The sequence below is a fragment of the Pseudorasbora parva genome, chromosome 18, assembly GCF_024679245.1.
Source record: "Pseudorasbora parva isolate DD20220531a chromosome 18, ASM2467924v1, whole genome shotgun sequence".
Lineage (NCBI taxonomy): Eukaryota > Metazoa > Chordata > Actinopteri > Cypriniformes > Gobionidae > Pseudorasbora > Pseudorasbora parva.
This window is the reverse complement of record NC_090189.1, coordinates 31690889-31707469: the sequence shown is the minus strand read 5'-3', so window position 1 is coordinate 31707469 and position 16581 is coordinate 31690889. Positions and strand designations below refer to the sequence as shown.

Below are 16581 nucleotides of genomic sequence, written 5' to 3'. Positions count from 1 at the left end.
CAACATTGGGGTGAGTCATTAATGAAAGAAATTTCATTTTTGGGTGAACTAACCCTTTAATATCACAGATATATTTATATAGTTAGATATCTCTTAGATATCCTATCCCCAAAGAGGCATGAAAATGTACAGTGACAATAATTGTATTTGCAATATAGAATTACATAAACAACCCCTCTCCTCTAAACCTAACAATGTACATACGTATAGCCTACATTTTAAAGAAAATTTGCAATAGATAAGCTTAATCACATTAATTTATAAAACATAAAATAAATAATGGTTAAAAGCAGTACCACAACAGCCAACAAGCAGTTATATATGATATACACAGCAACCAATGGCCTTTGATATAACTCATGTAAAAGGCGGCAAATTTATGTTTTTCACAAAACATAAATTTGTGCGAGATTTCACGGTTAGACCGTTTGTCCACCAAAGCGAATTTTAGCCAGCTGAAAACACCTTGCTATAGACACTTGAGCACTTTGGTTGCGCAGATGCTATGTGGTCTTGAGATGCTATGTGTGCTATGTTAGCAAATACTACATTTCTGAATATAAAAATGTCGACACAATGTAACATACTTGCTCTGAGCACTGTGTTTTTTAAAGTCAAACATCTATACGCTACCATCTTCACGCTACCGTTTTAAAAAATATGGTGCTCCCATTGAAAATAATTGGAAAAATATGATAGCCTCAGGGAAAAAAATGCTTTGGTGGACACATGACCTTACGGTTGCTACTTTGGTTGTAGGTGGACATCGCTGATTAAAGATTTGAATTTGGTTCTGTTTCGCACATAATGTAATCATACGGTTTTGGGAAATGTGGATTACAGTGCAATCATTTTTTTTATTATGTTTATGATTATTTTATGGTGTGTTTGTGGTGTAGGGGAGAGCATGGCACAACCTAATGCGGGGTTAGTTGTAACACTTGTTTTAAACTTTTCACACATTATGGTGTGGAACAATGCCATATCAACAATTTTTGGAGAAAAAAATTGTGCCGAAATTAAAAAAATCTTTGGAATATATCACTGAACATTTATTTAACCATAGCAAAAGTACATTTCTTAAGTTTATTTTTTATCACTGTTTTTTGTGTTTATTTTAAACAAGACAAATCTGATATTATTGTAATCTTATATCTGTTATTTAGCAGTTGAGATCGTTCTTTAATGCTGATCTAACAGCAGAAGACACGAGCTGCGGTTAAATCCCAGTTGTGCAGCCACGAGCCCCTATTAGAAATATGCTATTATATTCTATACTTTTATGAATTATTTTGGGAAACCATGAGAAAATGTGAATAATGACTGAGAGTCAATGTTCAGAAATCATTCATTATTATTATGTTTTTAATTACACTGTATAGCTGTATTTAGTGATGTTTGTTGGCAAACTCAATTATCAGTATTTTTTTAATGATTAAACAATTCCATTTTTTTAAGGTAATAATTGTATTTTATTGACAAAATTGTTTATTTGTTTTGGATTTTTTGTTATTATATTTGGTAACATTTTAAGCTGTCATTTGGTCATTTTACAATGTACATGTTACAGTGTACCCCACCTATGGGGCATGTTGTCACATTTCACTTCCATTCTTTCGGGGCAAATCAAGAAAGAAGTATACACTGTATTAATGAAACAAAACCACATAATTGTACTACTCATGTGTAAAATCAGTGTGGGGGGGGAACCTTCAGAGAGAATACTCTGAACCCCAAGTGGATTTACAAAAACTGAGAAAGTCAAAACGCGGTTGTGTCCTACTCTTCCCTATTTTATTGGTTCGTTTTTAGAAAACTGCCATGTCCCGTGGCAAACAAAATAAATATTGCATAAGTAATTGTAAAATGTTATTCATTTTAAGATTTTTAAACGGTAGCTTTGTTTAAAAGTACTTTGACTAGAGCTGGCACTGAATGAAATGTTATAATCCAAAGTAATTGAGCCATCTGTGTTTAATAAATGCAATCTCATTGGTCAATAATACAACAGAATCAACCAATGGAATTATTTGATTAATTTCATTAAGTAAATACTCATTGGATTGTAAATTATATTACGTTTCATTCATGATCAATATATTAATATTTTATGTTTTTGTATATATTTAAGCATGTGTGGTAACATAAAATATACGAATACTCATGAGAACACATCAGAGCAGAAGACCTTCTCACTGTGGGAAATGTGACTCGGACTGCTGTCAAAACCTAATTTAAAAAGATTTAAAGGGAGTAAAAATTCCCTAATCGTCAGAATGGCTTTTAAGCCCTGAAGCTCAGTTATCTTTCACACATTCATTTTTACAGGATTGTACCAACTCTACAAACCATTAGTGTATTGCAAAGTTAAGTGTGATCATCTTGGATGTGAATACAGGTTTTTATAAAAGTACAATGACAATTCACAACTATTAACACATTCAGTCCTGGAGAAATTTTGCTTTAACATTTTGAATGACTTTTTTTTATTTATTTATTTTATTTTTATAGAACTATACTTATTCTATTATCAACATAAGCACATACGCAAAAAAATATATTGAATCTTAACACACTAATTTGTTTCTCTAGACTTTTAGGAGCCTTCCTGAAACGTAGTTTCCTTTAAGTATCTTGAATTTCTTTCTGAACTTATTCAAAAGCTAAAGGTTGCTCTGCATGAGCTTCGCCAAGACTCTGAAGGTTACAACTGTTCAAGCTGTCAGCCAAACATGATGTTCTCCACCCCTCAGGGGTCCTATAGATGCTTTTCTCATGTCAATCGGCTCTCTGAGTGCTCCTCTGATGATAGGTGTTTATGGCAGTTGCTGTAGCCCCAGGGGTCCTGCTGTAGCACTTTATTAGGTGGCTTCAACCTGGAGTTTCTATGTGCCTCTTGCGAGGAGGAAGGGAGGTATCAGCCAACCAATCTAACAGCGTTTTGTATCATTCATAGCTTACAGCCTGTGCGGCACGTAGCACCATTTGCCAAGACCCTCCCAGACCATTCAGATGCTTGTAGGTTTCTAGAGAGCTGGGGTGGGTGGGGGACAATCACAATCCACATCTGTTATCAGCATCCAAACCCTAAAAGCACAACTTCCTGTAGGGCCGCCTGAGGTATTTAGAAAAGGAAGTGCCTTTCCCTGCTCAGCTCTATTAAACAGTGGAGAGGCATGTGATACGATCACGCTTATATAATTCTCATGCTAGAGTTCTCAAAAAATGGCTGGAATAGGGTAATTTGCAGAGGTAGCAGTTATTGCGTCAGCTACCAGCATGATTATGTACGCATTTCCCACAAGTTGCCTTCCAAATTCACACCCACCGTCTGAGAAACTTCTGATCTGCAATGCTCATTTATTCAGACCAGAATTCAGCAGCCCAAATAAGCTACAGTAATGCAAGCCATGGCGCTAACCTACATGTCATCTGCAACACAGCTACATGAGGCCATCGCACCCAGCGCAGTCCTTTACAGGCCGATCCTGCGTCAGAGCAGGGAGTGGCAGCGTTAACTTGGTCCTTATGTTTACATATCTGAGCCATCTGTTCTTTGTAGCACAGATACAGCTGTCTTCCCCCGACCTCTTCGCCGCTTATGGGAAAGATAGGTTTTATGGATCGCCAGTCAGTGCAAAGAAAGGATTTGTTTCCACCATCTGTTCCTGGTAGTGTTATGTTAGGAAAAAAATGTATAAGGTGAACGTAAATGAGTGACAGAGGAATAGAAGCAGCAAGCAAGGCTGGAATCGTGTGTGTGCTTCCTGCCTTCTTTTGGTCAACCATGTTAAAGCCAAAGACATTCAATTAGCAGCAAATTAACCAGCCTCCGCTTTTAATCCACATGAAATTAATGAAATGAGAGGATGGTTGATAAACTTGGGGTGGAATAAAATGGCTTTGTACAAAACAATGATCCACTTTCAATGTTAATTAAAAAATAAATTGAATTAAGTGGTAATAGTTTGTTGAATTTGTCTCTTATGTTAGCCTCATAAAAGCTAAACAACCAGAAATGACATACTTTATATGCACTGATTCTCTTTGCAGAGATTGAAGCAAAGGGGGCTTGTGATTGGCTTCAGGCAGCTGGTTTTCCTCAGTATGCACAGTTATTCACTGGTAAATATTTATTTTGATAATTTCTCATTGCATACTTTAACCATGTGTCCTAATAAATTGCAAATATTATTGTACTGCAATTCAATTTAATTTGTGTGCCTTCCAGATTGCTGTTTCCCTATTGACATAGACTGGGTGAAGAGTGATCATGAATTTCTGGATAAGGATGCCTTAGATTCTCTCAGCAGGTAATTCTTTTCAACCCTCGGCGGCATGTGTACGTGCTATGGTGACGTAGATGTCTTGCTAATCACAGCGGGAGGAATTTGAGAGGAACGTCATGCTGTCTTCCTGTTTGACATCAATGTTGTCTTTTGCTTTCAGGAGATTAAGTACCTTAAACAAGTGTGTGGAGATGAAGCTGGAGTTGAGCCGGTCCAAAAGAAGGGTGAGTCTGAGCGAAAACTCTTGAGAAGATACATGTAAACACAGTATATAAACAAAAGAAAGCCTGGGGGAAGGTTTCATACCCACCTTCCTTCGCTGTGTATAACATATTGATTTGTTCATGTAGGGAGATGAAGAAGAGGAAGAAGACCTCTATGCAATAAGCCCAAAATGGTCATTCGACAGGAAGAGTAGACGTTGGATACGTGTGGATGACGGGGAGCTACTGCACTCACTGAACAGCCCCATTTCAAGTTTTAGGAGATCGGGAAGCTGTGAGGCCTCTCTTTCTGATAGCGGTGAATGCCATGAGCTTTGTTCCACTCATAGCTCTAGTAATGCTGACAGCGATGGGGGAAGCGCTCCCAACACAATGGCAGAGGAACCCGAAAAAAGTCGTAGCTCCTCGAGATGTTCCTCGAACTACAAGCCCCAATCTCCCGATACTTCTTCCAGCAGACCTCCATCCCCCATTGAACATCACACTTTGAGCAGTGAAGAGTGCCTTGCAGAAAAGCCTCCAGTAAAAAAAGGCAAAAGCCTTCTCCGGAGGATGGAGAAACTCAGATTAACAGGAAGCACGTTACAGCCACAAACCCGAAGCGGGAAAGCCAGACTTGTAATAAGTGGACCAATTATCCAGGAAGGCCTTGGTGAGGAAAGGCTGAAGCATCTTCAATGTCTAGACCTAGCAAGGCTCCAAGACAAGACTGAAAGTCCTGCATCCAGCACACCTCCCTCTGGAACCAGTAGCAGTCCCTCAGAAAGCAGCAGCACGGTCAGCACGCCAAGCCCTGTGACCAAGGTGCGCAGCAACTGCAAACGCCCTGGGCTGCCCAAACAAGAAGACGGCCAGAAGCAAATCAACGAGCAGCATTTCAACAACCAGCGCAACCTTGACGTCAACCCCGTCTTTGAAATACCCCATGGACACAAGCCAGGGACATTCCCAACTGTGCTCTCCCACAACAACGCCTTCTCACCTATCGACAACACTTCGGTCAACTGGAGGACTGGAAGCTTTCATGGTTACCGTGGAAGAAAGTGTAAAAGCAGTAGCTCCAAGGACCAAGAACAAGCATGCAGCCCACTGGCTACGTGTGATCACCGTGTCAGCATTTATGACAACGTGCCAGATCACATGCAGATTTTAGATGATGACGTCTTCTCAGCTTTGGACAGCGTAATGGAACGGATTTGTGGCCTGCAGCAGTTGGTAACCTCTTGGACAGATAAGTTGTCAGAGGACGGGGATTCAGATTTTTCCCACTCGGGTTCTCCCTCACCCTCCTCTCTGACTGACATCCACCTTGAGATCAAAGAACCAGAAGAGACAGATGCCACTGCCCTGGAGGAGACATACAACAAGAACCCAGAGGCATTTGCACACACTGCTCAGCCTACAGAGCATACTGATCGGTAAGAGACACAAACTTCCATTTTTTGAAGGCAGCTGTAACAAGAAGTGTGTGATCGAATTCATGCTACACGCTAGGGATCTAGTGTACATTCATCCCTCATTCAATAAAGAGTAAATGCTTGCGCATTTATACAAAAGTTGGTTTATTTCCTACATTTCAGAATTCAGAGGCCCCACTGGTCCAGTGCACAGATGCTTTCACTGAGTAATCCCAGCACAGGCATACAGGCAAAATCAGCACCACATGTCTCCATGCTGCAAAGACTGAGTCTTCTCAGGCTCACGGCTCTGATGGACAAGCACTCGCCTTTCAGCAAACAAGGCTGGAACTGGTAAGATGGGCTGAGGAAGAAAAACAGGGGAGGGGAAGAGGGGTGGAGACAGTCTGGTAAAAGTAACTTGCTTAAAAAAACACAGACAATGAGAGAGGAAGAAAGAGAGAGTGAGAGACCTGCTGTTTAGAGATTCATTCATTATTTATGCTGAGCTGCAACCTTGAAAAACCTCTCAGCAGACAAAATAGACAAGGTTTCAAGAGAAGTGAGTTCAAAATGAGTGAGTGAAAAGGAGCGTGAACCCTCTCACACCATAGGCTGCATGACACAGCAGAGTCTTGTTTTGTTTTTTATTATTTTGGAAGACGACCATGTGATGGCATGGGGAGATATAGATTAACGCTGGAGATTTGTTCTTTTTGAAATTGAGTTCATTGATGTCCAATTCACGAGTAACTGCGGGTTTGTAAGAATGCTGTTTTTTTCCGCCAACTCACTCATCTTATTCATAATTAAAAGTGACATGTTTATTTTTTCAATGTCAAAATACTTACTAGCTTCAATGTGAAGATACTCTCCTATCACAGTTTAACAGGTTCACGTTCCCCTTAAAAGTGTGAAAACTGTTACTATTTTCTACCGAAATTACCCAGAACAATTTGTCCCAGGAACTTTTTTCTCCCTCACACCTGTTTCTGTCTGCATTTCAGTTGTGGTCTTAAAGGGTTAGTTCACCCAAAAATGAAATTTATGTCATTAATGACTCAACCTAATGTCGTTCTACACCCGTAAGACCTCCGTTCATCTCAGAACACAGTTTAAAATATTTTATATTTAGTCCTACAGTGTATCTAAGTGAATGCACACTATACTGTCCATGTCCAGAAAGGGAATAAAAACATCATCAAAGTAGTCCATATGTGACATCAGTTAGTTAGTTAGAATCTTTTGAAGGATCGAAAATCAATTTTGGTCCAAAAATAACAAAAACTACGACTTTATTCAGCATTGTCTTCTCTTCCGGGTTTGTTTTCAGTCCTCAAATAAAGATTTGAATGGTTATGAATCAGCGTATTGATTCATAATTCAGATTTCGTGTCAAACTGCCAAACTGCTGAAATCATGTGACATTGGCAATCCGAATCACTTTGCAAGAAACTTGCTTGAAATCCGAATCTGAAGTTCTGTTCAGGTGACATACGTTTTTAAACAACTGGATAAGTGCAATACAATGAAAACTATCATCTATTGGCGGTTGATGACACTCTACAAGTCACCACACATGAAGCACATTTCAATATGTTTAGGGACTCTCTGATCAGATCATTAATCGGAAATATTTGCCTTTTGCTAGCATAATATTTTAACCCAAATCTGACAACCTCCCCATGGAGCAATTAATAACATGTTTGACAATTGTGTAGTTGACTGGACAAAAAAAGATCAATTGCTTATGCTGAAGAGGAGAGGATAATTGACTTCTTGGGAGAGGAGTAATTGGGCTATTTGTTTTAACAACCATTGAGCTAACTACAAAAGAAACAACGCTCTTAAGTCTACCCCCGCATTCACATTGATCGCTTGCTTGAGTATTCAGCATCCTATGTAAGTCAGCTCACTTGATTTTAGATAAGCCGTCCATTCAAAACTTCTCCCTCTCTTTTCTTCTACTATAAACAATATACGAGACTGGTTATTGCAAATGTGTGTAGAATGCAGAGCCTCTTGGATCTAAACAGTCACACTGAGGCACTAGGGGTGGATATTTATATTTTCTTTCATTGAACAACCAACCCAGCTTGATGTTGAGGAGAGTTGGGATAAATGAAGGGGTAATTGAGGCTAACGCTATCAAGAGAAGCTAGATTGTATGAAATTTTGAAAATCCAATTTTTTGTCGTATAAGTTGGCTCCGGCAAAACCGAATTTAATTGGCTTTGAAGTTTTATCTCAAGCTCCCTGAGCATGATTTATATAGAAATAATGAGAAGCAGGACTTAAATTGCTGTCAGGTTATCTTCTCTACTACACAGCCTATAGTGGTGGCAGCAAGTTCACTGTCTAATGAAAAAAGGCCTTTCAGAATGTAAATCAATATGGGCTTTGCTAAACGAAAAGGACAGTTCGAAATTCATCACGATCCTTTCGCCAGAAGGCCAATATGTACTCAAAGATTAAAACCACTACATCCATTCTAATTGCTTTATTTCTTTACTACTAGATTCCTCAAGCTCATACAGAGAAGAGAACAAGAAGCTTATTACAAACAAACAAATGAAATGTCAGTTCAACACATCGAAGCATTTATCACTGATGCTGATGTGCATGAGGGCCTCACAACACAGCTAATATGGTTAATGCGATCCGCTAAATATACGCTGCTACTTTCAATTTAGCACAACACTTCATTATCTCAGAAAAATGTAGGTGGGTAATGCAACTGACAATCTAAAAATACATCTGCACTTCTGCCATTCTAGGACTGTGCAAAAAGTCTACCGAAAGGTTAAACCTTCAGAACATAAGAGCAGAAAGGTGTTTGAGGTGCCTTTGATCCAGAGTGTTCAGCAATCTGGGAAGCCTTTGCCACCAAGCATTTTGAGAGCAATGGAGTTCTTAAGGACAGAGTGCTTGGATCAGGTATGCCATCCAGTCGCCAACCAACAATAGAGACCGTTTCAATGAAAGCTAAATGTACAAATTTCAATATGCATAATCATCCAAAAAAAGGCTTATTTTAAACAGCTGCTATTCTTGCTAAAGGAACAAACATGCATCTACATCAGTATTTTTTTTATTTTAAAGTGTAAAATCAAGTTTTCAGATTAAATGTATTTCGGATGTGCATTTAAGACTTGTTGAGTTTTCTCAACAAGAGCAAGCGTCATACAATCACCTAAAGGATTATTAGGAACACCATACTAATACTGTGTTTGACCCCCTTTCACGTTCAGAGCTGCCTTAATTCTACGTGGCATTGATTCAACAAGGTGCTGAAAGCATTCTTTAGAAATGTTGGCCCATATTGATAGGATAGCATCTTGCAGTTGATGGAAATTTGTGGGATTGTTTCAAGAAAACAATTTGAAATGATTCAAGCTTTGTGACATGGTGCATTATCCTGCTGGGAGTAGCCATCAGAGGATGGGTACATGGTGGTCATAAAGGGATGGACATGGTCAGAAACAATGCTCAGATAGGCCGTGGCATTTAGATGATGCCCAATTGGCACCAAGGGGCCTAAAGTGTGCCAAGAAAACATCCCCCACACCATTACACCACCACCACCAGCCTGCACAGTGGTAACAAGGCATGATGGATCCATGTTCTCATTCTGTTTACGCCAAAATCTGACTCTACCATCTGACTGTCTCAACAGAAATCGAGACTCATCAGACCAGGCAACATTTTTCCAGTCTTCAACTGTCCAATTTTGGTGAGCTTGTGCAAATTGTAGCCTCTTTTTCCTATTTGTAGTGGAGATGAGTGGTACCCGGTGGGGTCTTCTGCTGTTGTAGCCCATCCGCCTCAAGGTTGTGCGTGTTGTGGCTTCACAAATGCTTTGCTGCATACCTCAGTTGTAACGTGTGGTTATTTCAGTCAAAGTTGCTCTTCTATCAGCTTGAATCAGTCGGCCCATTCTCCTCTCACCTCTAGCATCAACAAGGCATTTTCTCCCACAGGACTGCCGCATACTGGATGTTTTTCCCTTTTCACACCATTCTTTGTAAACCCTAGAAATGGTTGTGTGAAAATCCCAGTAACTGAGCAGATTGTGAAATACTTAGTTAATACTTGTGAAATACCCGTCTGGCATCAACAACCATGACATGCTAAAAATTGCTTAAATCCCCTTTCTTTCCCATTCTGACATTCAGTTTGGAGTTCAGGAGATTGTCTTGACCAGGACCACACCCCTAAATGCATTGAAGCAACTGCCATGTGATTGGCTGATTAGATAATTGCATTAATGAGAAATTGAACAGGTGTTCCTGATAATTATTTAGGTGAGTGTGTATTAGAACCACTAGTGGACACTTTGCCTTTAAACAGCAGATTTTACCCAAGCGAATTTCAGGTTGATTAGGATCAATGAGTTATGACAACATAAGTTTTTGCATTGCTTTAACTCATCAAATAAATTAAGCAATTTCCAACATTTTAAATGTTTTACAAGAAAATGTTTAACTTTTTTTTAAATTAGTTTAATGTAATTTAAGTTGAAATGTACTTATTTACATTTTGTGCAGTCATGTTAATTCCCATAAGACTAGACATGCTGAATACATAGCTGCACTCTTTAAATGTGATTCATTACTGTGTTGACTGAGTTTCTATCCATGCATATTATATGATAATTACAGTAGAATAAACGGCATAATTTTTTAATGTAACATTACCAAACTGATGTCCCCTTCACCAACACATATCTCATTGAACCTGACAGGTTGGTCTCTTCCGAAAATCTGGGGTCAAATCCCGCATTCAGAATTTAAGGGACATGGTGGAGGCTGACCCCGATGGTGTGTCCTTTGAAAATCAGTCGGCTTTTGATGTGGCTGACATGGTGAAGCAGTATTTCAGAGACCTACCTGAACCCATCTTCTCCAGCAAACTGTGCGAAAGCTTCCTGCACATCTACCAATGTAAGCCGGCTAAAGTTGAAATTAAGCAAAATATTTGACTCAATCTACTGTACACTCTCAGAAAAAAGATACAGAGGAGGTACCATTTTGTTCCTTGGGGAACAAAACATAACTGTGCCTTTAAAAGTACACAATTGGTCCTTAGGGTACAACTTGTTTTCCTCAGTTCGGTCCTAGTGAGTCGCTGTCCTGCAGAGTTTGGTTCCAACCCTGACAGACATCTATAGAAGCTCTTTTTGAGAATGAACAGATGTTTAGATTTTGATGTTTTATTTAAATTGTTTGGTCACCATTATGGAGATCAGTGTTTTTTTAGTTAGGCAGTTTGACTTGGATTTTTATGTGAGTTCGTGGTTTTTGTTACAGTGTAAACAAAACATATCATTCTTCAAAACAAAATAAGCCATAAACAAACTACATGAAGAATAATGTTTGACTAAACTCATCACTGAATAAAAATAATAATACAGAATGTTCACCAACAATACTTTCTTGCCACAGATCAGATGTTCTAAATTTTGATTTTTAAAAACATTCTAAAGGGGGGAAATGTAGACACACACAGATATCATTAATCAGCCTCTTTCCCGATAATGGTGACATACTTAATGTTGCAATGCATGCTGGGAGCCATGAGTTTTATACTGTGGTGGCTTAGAAGGGTTGGAGCTAAACTCTGGAGGACATTAAATCTCTAGGACTGAACTTTTCTATCAGAGGTACAAAAATGTACCCTTAAGGATACCACCCCCAATGATGGCCACTTGTATCTTAAAAGGTACAATTTTCTACTCTTTTTTTTGACAGTGTAGCTGCATCAAGAGTAAAAAATTGTTGAATCTGATTGTCAGAAACAAAGTGAGGCATCTGTTTCCAAGCTATTATTCTGCATTTATGATTTCCCTACAGACTTCCCCAAAGATCAACAGTTTGCGGGGGTTCAAGCAGCAATTTACCTCCTGCCTGATGAGAACAGGGAGGCTCTTCAGAGCCTCCTCCTTTTCCTCCAAGAGGTGGTCGCTTGCGTGGAGGAGAACCAGATGACCCCAACCAACATCGCTGTGTGCTTGGCGCCCTCTCTGTTCCACCTCAACTCTTTCAAAAGAGACAGAACCAGCATGAGGTACGTTTAAGCAGTCAAAACTATAATTAGTTGTATTGTAACACTTACATAACATTTTATATTGCTAATATAATATTGCATTGGTGCCCATACCTTTGTAGTGGATATCCAATAAACCTTTTTATTGGATCCAGCTACAAATTGTATGCATCCTTTTGGTAATATTTAAGGCTTGTCATCTTTTCCAATAAAGATTACTTAGATTTCAGTCAAAAAGTCAAAATCCGTTTTGTATGGCACAATTGGTGGGTCAGTTTTGTGTGAGAGCAGCTTATGTAACAGCGCGGTTCAACATCTGGCTTTAATTTCACAGATAAGGGAGATATTGTATCTGTAATTCAGTTCAGCTGGTTAATGAAACGCTGAGAGAGAGGGAAAGAGAAGATAGAGAGTGATGTGAAAGATAGATTCTACAGGAAATTGGGATTAATATTTCCAAGTCTGGTACCTTCAAACTTTCTTTTTCAGAAAAGGAAGGGAAGAACAAATGTTCCACAACAAGTTATGTAATCATTTGGCTCTGAAGTATAGGGATGCTATAGACACCAGTTAAGAGGAAACTGAGACGCTTACGTCACAGTCCTGCCTGGGCAAACGCATCCAAAACGCTGACTTGAAGGCAATTGAAGAAACTGCCCCTATTTCTGCAAGCCAGCTGCCATGGAGCCAACAAGCTCTCGTTGCCCTCCCGCTAAGCTGTGGATGCACTGCTATGCACTGGCACTGCAGATAACTTTTCCATGCTTAGATTTAGTGTGTTGCTATAAGAAGAACCACTTGAAAACAAATAAATTGACTAAATGTGTTGTGAAATGAAATGCAGGCTTCGTGTCAGCAATCCCATCCGTCATTTCAAATTTCTTTGACAAAAAACATAAAAGAACCCCAGTGTCTTATCACATCAATACCGCTTTTCCCTCTGGGTCCCCGGTAAATCCTATAGGGGAGAGTGTTACTAATTTGGACGGCTGCAAATCTGTTTTAGTCAGCTCTGTGTGAACAATATCTCAAAGTTGTGCTATTTTCTGCTTTTGGACACAGGACTAGACAACGGAAATACAGCTTGGGGAGGCCAGACCAGAGGGATCTAAGCGAGAACCTGGCTGCAACACAGGGACTGTCCCATATGGTTACTGAATGTTCTCGCCTTTTCCAGGTACAAAGCACCATGTGTATTGAGTGTAGTAGTAATGACTATCAGCACCTCAGCTGCATGCAACCTCAACAGCTTAGTGCTCTGATGGCCTGGTTTGGATTCACAAAACATTTTTAAGAATTATTCTTAACTGTCAATTTCTTCTTATCTTCTAACTTAAGAAAATATTTAAGAATATTTTGTATTCCTAAAAACGTTTCTTAAAAATGTTCTTATCTTTTTTCTTATGATTGTTCTGAAGATAAAATTTAAGAAGTATTCATAATCACGAAAAGAAAGTTCTTAAAAATCATCGTAAATAACTTCTTAAAGTTAAGATAACCTCCAACCTATCTTAAATACCCAAATGCAAGATGTTTAACCAATTTATTGGGTTGTTTCAAATATTAAGCATTACAACATAACAGTAGCTACCTAAATATAATATTTATAACTAATAGTACCATATGGAAGAGTATAAAACCAGCAAAGCACACACCAACCGGCAAGACAATAGCGGACGAGTAACTCCACGTAATTTAAAAATAATACTGTAATTGTGTCACAAACAGTAGTTTTAAGACTTTTTTAGGCGAGAATGTACTTGTTTAAAGATTAAATCTGAGGTTTATTTATAAAGAGAGCGCCTATTTGACAATTTTATCTTTCGGAGTTGTGAGAGCCAGGCGGTCAGCGGGTGTTCAGCGCTCATTAACCCCAGCGAGAGTAGCCTTTCCTCGGCCAGTTCTTCTGCCGTCTGCCACGGGCTCGGGTGTCCCTGAGAGATATGATTAGTCTTGTGTAGATCTAACGGTCGATCCTTGGTACCCGAGCAACGTTCTTGATAAACGGCTAGGCTCTTATAAAAAACTGATTTTACTGACACGGCACATTAAAACACAACATTTAGCAATTTACTCCCGTCAAGTCAGTCACGATGAAAATAGGCTGCACACTTTTTATGATATCTACGGTAATCTGCAGGAAGCGCAAAAAGACAGGCTTTTGAGGTGTTTTTCATTCAGCGAGTCTTCAGTAATACCTTTCAATAAAATAACACCATTAATTTTCTTCTTAAGTAAAAAATTAAAATGTTCTTAAGAAAATATTTGAGAACTTCTTAAGAATTTTTCAAGAATTGCTCTTTGGAACATTCTTATGAACTTCTTAGAATTTATCTTAAGAATTTTCTTAACTTTTTTCTTAAGAAAAATTTCGTGAATCCGGCTTCAGGGCTGTTTTTATGGCTGTAAAAATGAACATGTTAACTTTATATTTCAACATGTATATATTGGGTTCATTGGGATTCAATTAGAACAAAACAACTTGAAAAGTTTAGAAGTTCAAAGCTATAACTTAAGGGGCTGGAAAATTTAATATTGAATAAGTATGTGTAATATATAAAATATATAACATTCATATCTGTCATCAATACAGATACCGAAATACTGGGAAGACCAGGGAGCAGGCAGATTTACTGATGATTCCCAGCAGAATGATGCAGGACTCAGTTCGGTGTCTCATTGTGGAGAAAATGAACTTCCAGACCGTGCCAGGCTGTTTCTACTCACACAAAAACTCTTGAGGGAGGCCAGAGACAAGTCTAAAGGCTGGATGTCCTGTTTAAGCTGCGATCATGTGGATGTGGCAGTTAAAAAGGTTTGTACGCATTCCAGCAATTTACATCCTAATATTGGGTTTAGAGACCCAAAGGACTCACATTTCCGCCTCTGGAGTTTTAATATATTATGCGTACTAAGGCATACATTTGTGCCAAAGCCAGTTGTGAGCAAACATGCGGTTTTAGTTTGCACTTGCAATTAATCTTTTATAAATGTCCTACAAACAAAGATAAGAAGGTGATGGCTCTACTGTGATTGTTGAAGGTGGAGGACGGTTACCCTTTACGGCTGTGGAGAGGAACGACCGAAGTGGATGCCCCCCAGCAGGAAGTCTTCCACCACGTATTAAGAGAACAGAGTCAGTGGCAAAGGGACCTCTTGCACAGCGAGGTGGTGGAGACTCTGGACAAGGATGCAGATGTGTACCATTACACACTGCAGGCTGCAGGGGCCAGACCACCACTGCAGCATGTTCTGTTAAGGTAAAATGTTACTGGAGAACTTAGGGTGTACTCACACTACGCAATTTAAACCCAGCCTGAGTGCGTTTAACCCACATGAGGGGTAATATGAGCCGTGAATCTCCCGCTGACACGGTGCAAGCTTTATCGCAACTGACATAACATTTAGAATACTCCGAGTCAGATACGGACATTATTATTTCTGGTGTCACTACAAGGAAATAACCCGTTTAATTAATAGTCATGTAAACGCGGTTTACTTGCATTGTCAGTTTACTGGTTTGCATGTAAACGGGGAAAACTGGTTATTTCAATAAGCTTATATTTGTGAGTTATCAGCTAACTGGTGTGCATGTAAACGCACTCAGTGCCTGTAGTGTGAGTATGGCCTGACTTAAAATCGCCCCCTAAAGCGGACTTTCATTTACAAATATAAATACTTAGTTTGAAAAAAAAAAACTATTTTTAGCTCTATGCCATCTTATATACATTAATTCTTGTCAAAAAGTGCATTTCAAGTTTATATATTGGATGCCGCCATATCACCCTGTTGCCCACTGAAGCTAAGCAGGGTTGAGCCTGGTCAGTACCTGGATGGGAGAACTCCTGGGAAAACCAGGCAGCTGCTGTAAGAGGTGTTAATGAGGCCAGCAGGGGCTGATCACCCTGTGGTCTGTCTCCTAAGCACTGTCCTTCGGATGAGACCTTAAAGGAACACTACACTTTTTTTGAAAATAGGCTTATTTTCCAAGCCCCTTAGAGTTAAACAGTTGAGTTTTACCATTTTTGAATCCACTCAGCCGATTTCTGTATCTGGCGGTAGCACTTTTAGCATAGCTTAGCATAGATCATTGAATCTGATTAGACCATTAGCATCACGTTCAAAAATGACCAAAGACTCTCATTATATTTTCCTATTTAAAAATGGACTCTTCTGTAGTTTACACGGTGTACTAAGACCAACGAAAAATGAAGTTTTTTTTTCTGCGTAATATTACTGCATTACTGTACTTTGCTGCCATACACCCATGGTATGGCAGCAATGTTCCCTGATTATTACGCAGGAATGAGAGAATAGTTCCTATCTATAATCGGTCTAAAATCGAAACTTTTATTTTTCCGTTGGTCTTAGCACACGATGTAACTACAGAAGAGTAAAGTTTTAAATTGAAAAAATATTATCTTTGAAAAAATAAAGCGTTTGGTAATTTTTGAGTGTGATGCTAATGGTCTAATCCGATTCAATGATATATGCTAAAAGTGCTACCGCCAGATAAAGAGATTGGCTGAATGGATTCAGAACTGTTTAACTCTAAGGAACTTGGAAAATGAGCCTATTTTCAAAAAAAGTGGAGTGTTCCTTTAAACCAAGGACCTGACTTGGAAA

The 16581-nt window shown here is 39.1% G+C and overlaps 2 protein-coding genes across 3 annotated transcripts in view; both read left to right on the top strand.

Annotated features, from left to right (window-relative positions):
* The window catches only part of si:dkeyp-23e4.3 (rho GTPase-activating protein 7), an 81175-nt gene that overhangs the window by 60686 nt on the left and 3908 nt on the right, over window positions 1-16581 (top strand). For both annotated transcript variants that reach the window (XM_067424498.1, XM_067424499.1), the window contains exons 2-12: window positions 4054-4125; window positions 4232-4313; window positions 4450-4513; window positions 4640-5931; window positions 6094-6264; window positions 8688-8847; window positions 10655-10853; window positions 11763-11976; window positions 13018-13132; window positions 14549-14770; window positions 14998-15215. In XM_067424498.1, the coding sequence (XP_067280599.1) occupies window positions 4054-4125; window positions 4232-4313; window positions 4450-4513; window positions 4640-5931; window positions 6094-6264; window positions 8688-8847; window positions 10655-10853; window positions 11763-11976; window positions 13018-13132; window positions 14549-14770; window positions 14998-15215 (2809 nt within the window). The remainder of the gene's footprint in view (window positions 1-4053; window positions 4126-4231; window positions 4314-4449; window positions 4514-4639; window positions 5932-6093; window positions 6265-8687; window positions 8848-10654; window positions 10854-11762; window positions 11977-13017; window positions 13133-14548; window positions 14771-14997; window positions 15216-16581) is intronic.
* ublcp1 (ubiquitin-like domain containing CTD phosphatase 1) overlaps window positions 7276-16581 on the top strand; it is a 76821-nt gene continuing 67515 nt past the window's right edge. Inside the window, exon 1 of the mRNA XM_067424504.1 lies at window positions 7276-7285. The gene's annotated coding sequence lies outside the window, so the exon portion shown is untranslated. The remainder of the gene's footprint in view (window positions 7286-16581) is intronic.